General features: G+C 28.5%; 1 protein-coding gene across 3 annotated transcripts; it reads left to right on the top strand.

The window, feature by feature from the left end:
* Positions 1-5,789: 5,789 nt before the first annotated feature.
* On the top strand, positions 5,790-12,168 carry LOC145556237 (uncharacterized). Of its 3 annotated transcripts, none has more exons than XM_081617891.1 (3): positions 5,790-5,912; positions 10,478-11,026; positions 11,161-12,168. In XM_081617891.1, exons 1-3 carry the CDS (start codon positions 5,856-5,858, stop codon positions 12,166-12,168), a joined length of 1,614 nt encoding a protein of 537 aa, XP_081474017.1. In that variant the 5' UTR covers positions 5,790-5,855. The 3 variants fall into 3 exon arrangements, with proteins under 3 accessions (XP_081474017.1, XP_081474018.1, XP_081474015.1); XM_081617892.1 differs by lacking the exon at positions 5,790-5,912 and adding an exon at positions 6,883-6,947; XM_081617889.1 differs by lacking the exon at positions 5,790-5,912 and adding an exon at positions 7,795-8,049.
* The last annotated feature ends 445 nt before the right edge of the window (positions 12,169-12,613 follow it).

Below are 12,613 nucleotides of genomic sequence, written 5' to 3'. Positions count from 1 at the left end.
TCAAGGGGGTTCATTGAACCCCCAGATTTTTTGAAAAAAAATTATAAGTTTTGATTTTTTTTTTTTTAAAAAAAGAAAAAAAAATAAGGTTAAAACAAATTATTGTGAAGTAAATAAACAAATATGTAACTCTGGCACATTGGTAAGGGAGTGACTAATAGAGAAGTGAAGCTCCTCTTGATCATGGGTTCAAGACCAACCACCCTCATTTTTTTGTTTTTTTCCCCCCCTTTCGATTTCTTCCGTTGTTCTTCATGAGTTAGTCCATAGTTGGGTCAATAATTTTAGGAGTAGTATGTTGGTCATTTTGTTAAGTTAGAGAGTTAAATGAATTTAGAAGTTAATGAGTTTATTTAGTGGGTTTATGGGTTAAACATGGCATTATACTTTCAGTTTTTTTAGCTTATTATTTGTTGTTTGTTAGCCTACATATATGGCTCTTGTATTTGGTGAAGTAAGCATGAAGAAATATTATGAGTTCTTTATTTTACTTGCTTCATACTTATCTAATATTATTATTGCTTTTATCCTTTAGTACGTATTAGTTTCAACGGTCCTCTTATTCCTCTACTCCTCTTAGTTCTTAAATCATTATTTGTTTGTAAATTAGTGATAATTAGATTAATTATTGATTTGTTTAATTAGTTTTGATATATTGTTGACGTACAAATTGAATTTAGAAACTTAGAATTTAAAATTTTTACTTGGTCTTTTAATTGATAATTAGAAAAAAATTTCATTATCAAATTTGTGTTTATTGGGGACTTGGGATTTTTGTTTTTCGAATTTTCGTGTAATATTGATTTTTTGCAATATAATTATAGATTTATCATTTATAGAAGTAGTAATGTTTTAGCACGCTTTCAAAGTATAAAACTCGAAGAATGCTTTTGTAGGTTTTTTTTTTATTTATTATTTTATAACTGTTTAATCCATCCATTTGTAATAAAAAATTTGAACTTATATATTGAATATTTAATTAATATATGAGCATCATTTGTTTTTTAAGATTCCGAACCCACAGTTCGGAATTCCTGGATACGCCACTGGTTTATATGACTCAAACATCTCACCTAAAAGTGCCTTCACGTGAGAGTAGTGTGTGAATCTTGAGGAATGTGCCGGAGAATACAAATGAGCACCACGGCTACGCCGAAACATAATCTTGTTTTGAAGTCAATAATTTGAATCATGACACATCATATCTAATTCATTGATTAAATTATAAAATCAACTTTTCGATCTAATTGTTTATTTCTTTCTTATAGTCTTGAAAGCATCTTATTTTACAACATATAGAAACTGATTTAATCACACCAAAAATTAATTTTGGCTCACTATGATATGACAAAATTGAAAATAGTGCTGTCACAATAAGACCCTGTTCTTTTGAGATTATGGGCAATCAGAGCAGTGCAGTGCAGAGCAGAGCAGAGCAAAATAGATTTTAGCATAGCAGAGCTTTGTGTGAGCAGAAAAGAGCACAGCAGCTCAGAATAGGACCTAAGTGTGTCAAAATTAAACAAATTGTTTCTACTCCTTATTAATTCTCCCTTTATTTCTAATCTAATACATACATCTTGGAAAAAACCTTTAAAAATCAAAGGAGCAACTAACAAAGTTATGTCGAGGGAGCATATAATATCATTTAGTTTATAATATGAACTAGACTAATTGCAAATTGATACGACGACAACAAAATGAAATTGGGAGGGCCTACCATTCTACCAACACAATGCTTTAAACGTTATGGATTTGATATCTATATGGGAACGAGCTACACGACTTTGCAACACAATTAAGTATGCGACAACTTGAAAACGCGTCATTTTTTTACAGCGAAAATTTATCATTAATTAGTACTTCCAATAAATATTAGAAATAAACATCATTCACACTTCTCTTATTATGTGAGTAATAAATAATTAAATATTAGAAATAAACATCTAGTAAAGGGACAATGGAGGGAGAAGTTTTTTTATTTTTAAATTTATTTTAATAAACTTCTAGTGGGATAAGATTTTAAATTTATTCTTTTGTAATGCCCATGCGATACATGATTCATTTGAATTTTTTCTTTTTTTAAATAATTTTTTTTATATGTATGTATTTATCTGCTAAAATTTGTTATATATTTAGATTAAATTTCTGATATCAAAATATAATGTCATACTTCCCCCGTTTTCTTTTACTTGCAACACTTCCCTAAAAAGGAAATGTCACAATACTTGCAACACACTATAAAAGGAAAGTTACTTTAGGAAAAAAAACTATACTATTTCCCTTATTTAAAGCATATGACCTACTAAATTACACTCCTAATAACCACTCATCCTATTTTAAAGTTTATTATATCATGTAAACCCCACCTTTCTTAATTACCGCGCTAAAGGGTGTGTTGCATCTAAAAGAAAACGGAAGAAGTATAATATAATTAATTTAAATTGAAAAATCAATATATATATATATATATATATATATATATATATATATATATATATATATATATATATATATATATATATATATATATATATATATATATATATATATATATATATCACGTCGTGGGTCGTTGTCGGATTTCTCTTGGTTATTATTATTACTAGTTTTGTGCCCCGTGCAATGTCTGGGTTGTTTATGAAGTCGATTTAAATCTATCCAACGTGGTGCGACACTCAAATTTTATTTTATTGAAAATAAAACTCTAAATTAACAATTTTATCCTAAAATTCTATCCAAATTTGATTCAAAATAGAATTCTAAACTAACTTTTTTTTTATCTTATGACGTGTATTTAAATATATCCAACGTGGCGCGACACTTGGCGAAAAGTTAGAATGCCAAGCGTCGCTGTCTCGTGACGTGACTAAAAGTTTAGCTTTATATATTAGTTATATGATTTCATTACACTTTTTTTTTTTTGGTATCACTTTTCTTTTATAATTTTTTTTTTTTTTTTTTTTTTTGCATCACTTCTATGTATGCTAACTTTATACTATAATTTATTATTTGTCTCTCTTATTTCAAACTCTACTCAAATTAATTTATTATTTTTCAATCTCATGGTCCTTACAAGTTACTACTCTCTGTCTCTCTCACACATAATTTAACTTTCATGGTCCTCATATTACTTTTACCATAATAAATTATTCATCCTTATTCCTTTCACATTATTATATTAAAATTCATTCTCCTAAAACTCCATGCATTTGCAAGTGATACAAATAAAATAAAAAAACAAAGGGATTACTAGTTAATGCCCGAGCTACGCTCGGATTTTTCATTTAATACATGGTTGAATTTTCTTTATGCATAATATGGAAATTAATTGTGTTTGATAATTTATTTATTTATTTTTAATTTTTTTGAAGGATATATGATGATTTACTTAAGAGGAAATACAAGTTAGGGCCTGTTCCGATTGACTGAACTCAGCTGAACTGAACTGAACTGAACTGAACTGAACTGAACCGAGCTGAACTGAACTGAACTGAACTGAACTGAACTGAACTGAACTGAACTGAGCTGAACTGAACTGAACTGAACTGAACTGAACTGAACTGAACTGAACTTATTAATTAGTGATTTTTAACTACGGATTAGTGATCTTTGATTATTTATTGATATTTATTACTATACATAAGTGTATATACAAATGTACATATTAAAATATTTACGAAAAATATACTATATAATTATAATTATAAAATGTATGGAAAATATATTATAAAATGTATGGAAAATATATTAAAAACTTGAAACCTCTAATTTTCTCAATGAGATTAACATTAGAAATATGTTTCAAAAAAATAGAACCATTTGAACAATGAATTGTATCAATATTATCATTGTTATTATTATTATTATTAATTATTGATAATAATTATTATTATTTATTGATTATTATTATTAGTATTATTATAGTATTATTATTATTATTATTATTATTATTGCTATTATTATTATTATTATTATTATTATTATTATTATTATTATTATTTATTGATGATTATTATTATTTATTGATTATTATTGTTAGTATTATTATTATTATTTCAATTATTATTGTTATTATTATTATTATTGTTAATATTATTATTATTATTATTATTATTATTATTATTATTATTATTATTATTATTATTATTATTATTATTATATACTATTTATTATTATTATTTTTGTTGTTGTTGTCGTTGTAATAAGATCTTAAAAGAATGAAATTTGGCTTTATATCATTAGCAATATCATTAGACATAAATTAAGAGTTGAGCTGAACTGAACTGAACTGAACTGAACTGAACTGAACTGAACTGAGCTGAATTGAACTGAACTGAACTGAACTGAACTGAACTGAACTGAACTGAATTTCAACGGAACAGAACAGGCCCTTAATCTGCCAGATAAACGAATTTTTGTTAATTTGATGGCATTTTTGTAAATATATTAAAAAAGCAAGGTCATTTATTCAGTACTTTTGGTGAGCTGTCCAATTACTGTTTGCTTTTACTATTTGATGAGGAAATTACACATGTACCCCTCAACTAGTACATGAAAAGACGCATATACCCATCCACTGCTACTTGAAAAGACAATTATACCCCAAGATAATTGACTAGGTATCCCTCTTTACTTAATCGATCAATAATTGGATTTTATCAAAATTAACAAATCTTTTGTCTTTTACTATATCAAAATTGAATATAGGATTATGTTAAGATAAAATTTTTGCATTTTATCCTTTACCTTATAAAACTAACTTCTAAAATAACTTCAATTTATTTTGAAAACAATGAAAAGGTAGGGAAGAAATTATACTTGATTATTTCATAGATAATGATCAAATCGTAAAAAATAAATCTAACCATAATATGATGATTTACTTTTACTAATACCTTCTTATATTTCTCTTTATTATATTATTTTTAATTCTTTTTTTTACTTGCATTGTGGACCCCACATGATTACTATTCATCTCTAAAAATGCTCATCCTATGAGCAATTTTCATTTTGCTCATGAGCATTTTTCAATATGCTCATTGATGGGGAACATTTTCTAGCATTTTTGCTCACCATTTTTGCTCATGAGCAAAAAAATGCTCATTGATGGGAATGCTCTTATGGGTGAAATTATTTTTCTTTTGTATGTATTGTAAATTTGTTCCCACTTTCAATGGCAGAATTTTACAAGTCAAAGCTAATTTTGCAAATAAAATATCCAACTCAGATCAGATTGAGAAAGTTAAATCAGATTAGATAAACAAAACATAGTTATAGTCACATTATTGAAATCTTGTTAAATTTTTATTGGTGTAAAAATATAAGAGTTTTTAAAATTTCAAATTAAGCATGTCTAGCTAGACATATTGTTGCCCACCAAAGATATGCAATAGTGACCATTCAAAAAACAAATGAAACAAATACTACTTATAAAAACAAACGAGACACAGATACTAGTAAAAGAACAGATTTAGAAAAATTTAGCAAACAATTCTAATATTGTTGATTTCATTCCTTAAGTGAATCATACATCATTAATTTGAAACAGACCATCTAGTGACAGGTAGTAAATACTAAATAGTCTATTTCTAATTTTTGTAGAAGCCAATAATATCATCAACATTTACTACAACGTGATACATGTAGACAATATAGTATGTACATGAATATGCATGTGTAGGTAATATAATAATCAAATAAATCTTTAACAATAGTATTTGCTTGTGATCTAGTTTGTGTATAAATTTGACCCTTTCCCTTTTCTCTACACAAGCTAACAAATAGTAAAGAGCAAGTGTGAAAGAAATAGAGAGAGGAGCAATTTACCTAGTTTTTGCTTTAAACAAACAAAAATGGCAATGACAATGGCAATTGCTTCCCTATCTTCTTCATCGTCATCACCTCATTTTGTAAGCAATTTCTATTCCTATTTATCTCTCACACACATTGCAGAAATGAATCTTCAAAAGAATGTACCTTATATACAGTGCATGCTTAAAATCTCATGAGTCATGATAGAGATCAAGTATTTTGCATATAATATTGTCTACCACTTTATTCTAAGCTAGAAGTGTGTAATATGGTTAGCCTAGACTCGTATAAATATAGATTGTTGACATTATTTATTATTTTTGATTTGCTAAGTGAGATAATGATAAAAAAACAGATACAATTGTTTCTTATATGAGTTGGGGGTAAGTTGGGAATCCTATATAAATTCTATATAAATATTATATAAAATGTGCAAAAATATATATTCTTTGGTTAATTTTTTGATGCTAATTTTTTAAAAATTATTTTAGTTGCGCCATATTTACTTCAGTATAGCATTATTCACATCTTTAGCTCTTTAATGTGTATTCGTATATTAGGAAAATCATAATCATGTAATTTAATAAAGTTCTTGTCATAATAGATTCATATTAATATGTATTAGTTAATATCTATTATTTATAATTTAAACTTATACTTCATATGTAATTATAAATAAGGAATGGCCTCAAAAAAAAAAAAAAAAAAAAAAAAAATTAAAAATTTATAAATAAGGAATAAATTGTGCATTAACAAACAAGCAAAGTTATTAACTTATTATTATAATACAATATACAATAAATTAAATAAGCTAAATGAAGGAAGTACATTGCAAACTAGCTATCTCTCTCAATTCCTTTTCTTTGTGGCAAAATGTACACTAGAAGGGATATAGTTTTTGTAGTGTAATGAACGGAATAGTATACTTTTATAATGATAACTTCTTTATATAATCATTTAAGAAATTCGTAATTTTAAAATTATGCTGTTTAAGTCCATGCTTTTGCTTCGTTAGATCTTTATCTCATAATAATTTCTTTCTTCCTTCTTTGGAACCGAAGTTGGGCTTTGGTTTTTCTCGTATGAGCTCCTCAACCAAGGATAGAATCTTAAGGGTGATTTCTCTTTCTAAGGCAAGTTTTTCCTTCCTCTTCATAAATCATGACTTGGTTAGATGTAGTTTGCAAATTTGATCTTATATGTACACTAATCCATTAAAAAAAAAATAAAAATAGAAATAACATATCGAATGAGAAGCCATTAATATCTTTCCAAATATGGTTTCAATGAAAAAAATATCTTTCCAAATATGGAAGTCTATAATTTTGTAATAACACAATTAAAGATATTTAAGAAAAACTAAATGCAAATAAAATAACACAATACTGAATAAGCAAATATCAACTTAAACAAGTTGAATTAAGCATAACATTAGATTTTCTGGCTTATCAAGTATAAATTTAATTATTTTAAGTTACTATAAAAGCTTAAAATAAAGGATGGTACGTGGCTTGGTATTTGGGGTAAGAGCCTAAGAGGTGGTGGTTTGGGGGCTGGAGGGTAGTTTCATCATGGTGTGAGTCAATTCCGAAAAATCAGGTCAACAATTGAAACCGGTTATTAGTAGTATTTTGAACATTATTTTATCTTTTATTAAATATATAGTTTTTTACAACACTTTTTAGTAGGTAGTTTTTCAAAAAAATTAGATTTTATTATAGTTAGTTTTTGACATTTAATAATTAATATTGTTGATTTCATTCCTTACGTTAGTTACGTAGATTTTCTTTCTTTCTTTCTTTTTATTTATTTTAAATACTACTTTATTTACGTAGATCAAACATCATTAATTTGAAATAGATCGACTAGAGACTGGTACTATTGTACAAATATTTCTTGGAGCCAATAGTATCATCAATATTTACTATAACGTGATGCATGTAGTGATGCAGACAATAAAGTATGTACATGAATTTGTGCTGGCAATATAGTAGTCAAATGAAGTAATTCCTTAACAATTGTATTTTCTTGCGTTACAGTTTGCATATAAATTTGACCCTCTCTCCCTTCTCTTAATACTTAAACAAATAAAAACCCAAGTGTTTCAGCTAGTTTTTGCTTCTTGTCAAAAAAAAAAAAAAAAAAAAAAGAGCTAGTTTTTGCTTTTGACAAACAAAAATGGCAATGACAATGGCAAATGCTTCTCTCTCTTCTTCATCCTCGTCACCTCATTTTGTAAGCAAATTCTACTCCTATATATCTCTCACACATTATTTTAGGCCAATTGACCATATTGGTATAAAAGTTAACACCTTGTGACAGATTGGTATAAAAGTTATTGTCGGCGACATATTAGTATAAAAATTAACATGTGGCGACATATTGGTATATAAGTCAACAAATTGCGACATTTACCCCTATTTTCTCGTCGGAGGATATGCGTATGATACACGCGCTTAATTTTAGTGCTAATAACTTTTATTTAACATTTTGTTTTTTTTACTTTTCTATACTTTTTATATTAATTTTAAAAAATTATGAAGTAAAAATCCAAAAAAAAAAAAGTTGAAAGCCCAAAAGTTATTTTCTTTGGGGTTTTATCGTTGGATTGATTTATCAAAGTTATTGTTTTGGAAGGGAAGAGGGAAAAATTATTATTTGGTGCTGAATAAGTATATTATGATAATAAATAAGATTGCAAAAGTAATTATAACAAAATTTTGAAATATACAACACGCTCTTTCATCCGAAGAAAAAATAGGGGTAAATGTCACAATTTGTTAATTTATATACCAATATGTCGCCACATGTTAATTTTTATACCAATATGTCGCCGGCAATAACTTATATACCAATATGTCATAAGGGTGTTAACTTATATACCAATATGGTCAATTGACCCATTATTTTACATGCGCGTATTTTTAGAAATAAATCTTCAAAAGAATGCACCTAATATAAATATATAACGCGTGCTTGAATCTTCATATACTTCGTATTATCTATCATTTAATTATAAGTTAGATGTATGTAATTTAGTTAAGCTAATTTTCTATAGCTAGCTATAGACTAGATTACTTTAGAACGAACATGCATGACATTTATTATTCTTGATTTGCTAAGTGAGATAATGATAAGAAAAAAAAATTATAACAGATATCCTTTGTTTGTAGAAGGAAGCGTAAGTTAAAATAATCTTAGATATTATGGAGTACAAAAATACTTTCTCACTATTCACATCTTTTAGTATGGCCGTTTTTAATTGTTTGTCATTAAAGAATAATAATCATGCAAGTTCGTTCTTGTTAAATTCATAAATAATTCCTAACATTACATTGTTTTTTTGACACATCACATTGTTTTTTTTTCTTGTAAAAAAAAAAACAATGTGATGTGTCATAATTATATATCAATAAAAATATATTTACTTTAGTATACTTTTAAAGTTATTAAAAATTGATTAAAGTTCGGCATTAACAACACACAAAGTTATCAAATATACATTAAATAAATAGGCTTAGTGGCATAATGTGACCCTAGAAGGTATTATGCTTTCTTTGGAAAATATATTTTGAAAATAATTTATTATGACCTCACATAATCGTATTATTTTCTTAGGTGTACATTAAGTCAAATAATTTAGGCAAATGGTGTTTACCCCTAAACATCCACAATGATAATTAAAAAAATGGAAAAATAATAATTTTGACCACACAATAGGGAAGCACGTGGAAATTAAATAATAAATATGGACTTTAATGGGACGACGCAACTAGAAAATGAAATTAGATCAAATCAACTTTACCGAGTACATAAACATTAAATATGATCAGTATTACGGAGTATTACGTACTCGTGTAGTCGTATCTCGCATTTTGGATTTGATCTTCTCTCTTTTTTAATACAAAAACATTGATGTCTTGAGATTAATCTACTAGTAATAATAATTTTAAATTGCATTTATAAGCATATTTTAATCATTAATTAATGTGTAATTTGGGCTTTGCTTAAGGCGCTACTGTGAATAATAATAATAATTATTATTATTTTATTTTTTTAGTTTAGAGACTTGTTTTTTTAATAAGCGAAATACAAATGAGACATGAAAAGTAGGACAGAAGATTTTTTCCCCTCCAATATGTATTTATATATATCTGTATGGATTAATAGAGCATGGGTTATTTCTAGTTAAGATGTTCATGTATCGAATTTTTATTTATTGAGGTTTGGAGTTCAAAATTAAGGGATAGTTTTGCAATGATTACAATAATTTAGTAGCCATTGTAATCATTTGATTGTGACTAGTGATATATAGTGCTTAATTTGTACATTGATTTATTGACTAATAAATTAAGAATTAAAAGACTTTTTTTTGAAAAAAAAAAAAAAAAACCATCAAGTGATGGCCAATTAACTAGATTGGTATAAAAAAAAATGACCCCTAACACTGTTTGGTAAAAAAAATTTACTCCAATGACAATTTTGTAAAAAAAATTGGTGAATTCTTTTTATTACAAATCACAATAAATTATTACTGCGAGTAAGTATGTAAATGATCGTTAAGTTACATAAAATATAACCCAAATCATCAATTAAGAGAAACTGTATGTTTCATTATTAGTTAGAAATTTATCTGAATTTTGCTATAAACATCTTATTGCAGGAAAGTAACGTTCTTGAACTAAGTAGAACTAACCAAGATGAACACCAAAATGCGAAAACATGGCCAACTTCGAACAATGATTTGATGACTTACCCAATTGAGATACCAAAAGAACCAAAGATCACTCCATTAGTTTCTGCACTTGAAAATGCAATCCAAGAAAACTATGCAAGTTTCCAATTTCCAGGACATAATTTAGGACTTGCAGCTCCATCATCTTTAACTCGAATCATCGGTGAACTACCCTTCCACTACGACTTGGGAGAAATCGACGGCCAGTTTACCCCGGAAAGCCCGATTTTAGAAGCAGAGAAGCAAGCAGCAGAGGTGTTTGGTGCATCAAAGACTTGGTTTCTTCTAGGAGGTTCAACTTGTGGTGTTCTTGCAGCTATTATGGGTACTTGCAATCCCGGGGATACGTTGATTCTGCCTCGAAACTGTCATATATCAGCAATCTCTGCATTGTTCTTGTGTGGATCTGTTCCTAAGTATATATTCCCTGATTATGATTCTCACTGGGATGCTGCAACTTCAGTCTCTCTGTCAGAGGTATGTTCATATCGAAATTGATCATTGGTACACCTCGATATTTTCTTATCTGAACTTATTAGCGCTTATCTGACCTGACCTTTTTATATATAACAAAAGTACTTATGGGATACCCTGTATAATTCTTATGTAAGGTGGAGAGGGCAATCAAGGAATCAGAAATTGAAGGCCAAAAACCAGCTGCAGTTTTCATTACTTCCCCAACATACAATGGAATATGCAGTAATGTAAAAGATATAGCTACATTGTGTCATTCACGCGGTATACCTTTGATTGTAGATGAAGCTCATGGGGCACACTTCGGCTTTCATCCACAGCTTCCGGTTTCAGCTCTTCAACAAGGCGCCGATGTAGTTGTGCAATCAACTCACAAAGTGTTGATGTCACTCACTCAATCATCAATGTTACATGTATCACAAAGTTTACTAGTTGACAAGGAAAAAATCAACAGATGCCTTCAGATTCTTCAGAGTACTAGCCCAAGTTTTCTGCTTCTAGCCTCACTTGATGCCACTGCAGCTCAGTTGAAAGAAAACCCGGAAATTGTCTTTGACAACGCGATTCGGCTAGCAAAAGAAGCTAAAACAGCACTGAAACAAATTCCAGGCATATCAGTCCTTGATTTTCCTAACACAGACCCCTTAAGAGTGACTGTTGGTGTTCATGACCTTAATGTTTCAGGCTATGAAGCAAAGGACTTCTTATTCAAGGACCAAAGGGTAGTCCCGGTTTTAACTGGATCGCGTGCCATTACATTTTTGTTTACTCCGGGAAGCTGTAAAGAGCATGTGACTAGACTTATCGCGGGGTTTGTGAACCTGTCATCGTCCTGCATCCTGCAGAAGGCTAAGAAGCAGGGGATTGAGCGCGCTACAATACAACCATTTGTTGATATTGACATTAAACTTACTCCTAGGGAAGCCTTTTTTGCTAAGAAAAAGAAGGTAGATATAAAAGACACCCTTGGGAAGGTCTGCGGCGAGCTGATATGTCCTTATCCACCGGGCGTTCCGGTTATGATTCCAGGTGAAGTGATATCAGAAAAAGCCCTGAATATCTTGTTGCAAGCTAAAGCATATGGTGCTAGAATTACTGGAGCTTCTGATCCTCATTTGTCGTCGATTTTAGTGTGTGAGGTCTAATAATGGAACATTGGTAGTGATTAGTGATGATAATTTTACTTTGCTTGATCAAGATTTATGTAGTTAACGTTGTTGATTTCCTATATTTATTTAAGTAGATGACTTTACTTTTGTCTACCTATATTTCCAAAGAATTTTAGATTGTTGATTTGTTGTTAGTGTCCAATTGGCTATTGCTAACAAAGATTCATATATGAACTATACTTCAACTGTTAATTAATAACTATGTTTAATCATATCTATAAATCACAAAAACTAGTCAAGGTAAAGTTTGTGCATAGTGTCAAATTGTCATTGTCAAGAGTTATAGGTATCATATAAAAAAGAATGGAGGAAGTATAATGCTTAAAAAGAGGAAAATTGGTTAACAAAAAAATCTCAACTTTATTCGCTTTGCTTTCAATAATCCCAACTTTTGTTTATTTTTAAATTATAATCTTAACTC

This window comes from Chenopodium album, chromosome 8 (assembly GCF_948465745.1).
Source record: "Chenopodium album chromosome 8, dcCheAlbu1.1, whole genome shotgun sequence".
Taxonomy (NCBI): domain Eukaryota; kingdom Viridiplantae; phylum Streptophyta; class Magnoliopsida; order Caryophyllales; family Amaranthaceae; genus Chenopodium; species Chenopodium album.
This window is presented reverse-complemented; position numbering and strand designations above follow the sequence as displayed.

What these genes read in the sequence shown, in the direction of transcription:
- LOC145556237 (XM_081617891.1), top strand. Translation starts at nt 5,856, where the DNA reads ATGGCAATGACAATGGCAATTGCTTCCCTATCTTCTTCATCGTCATCA. An exon ending in CATCGTCATCACCTCATTTT is followed by an intron (nt 5,913 to 10,477) that starts GTAAGCAATTTC and finishes ATCTTATTGCAG; the next exon opens with GAAAGTAACGTTCTTGAACT. An exon ending in CTTCAGTCTCTCTGTCAGAG is followed by an intron (nt 11,027 to 11,160) that starts GTATGTTCATAT and finishes TTCTTATGTAAG; the next exon opens with GTGGAGAGGGCAATCAAGGA.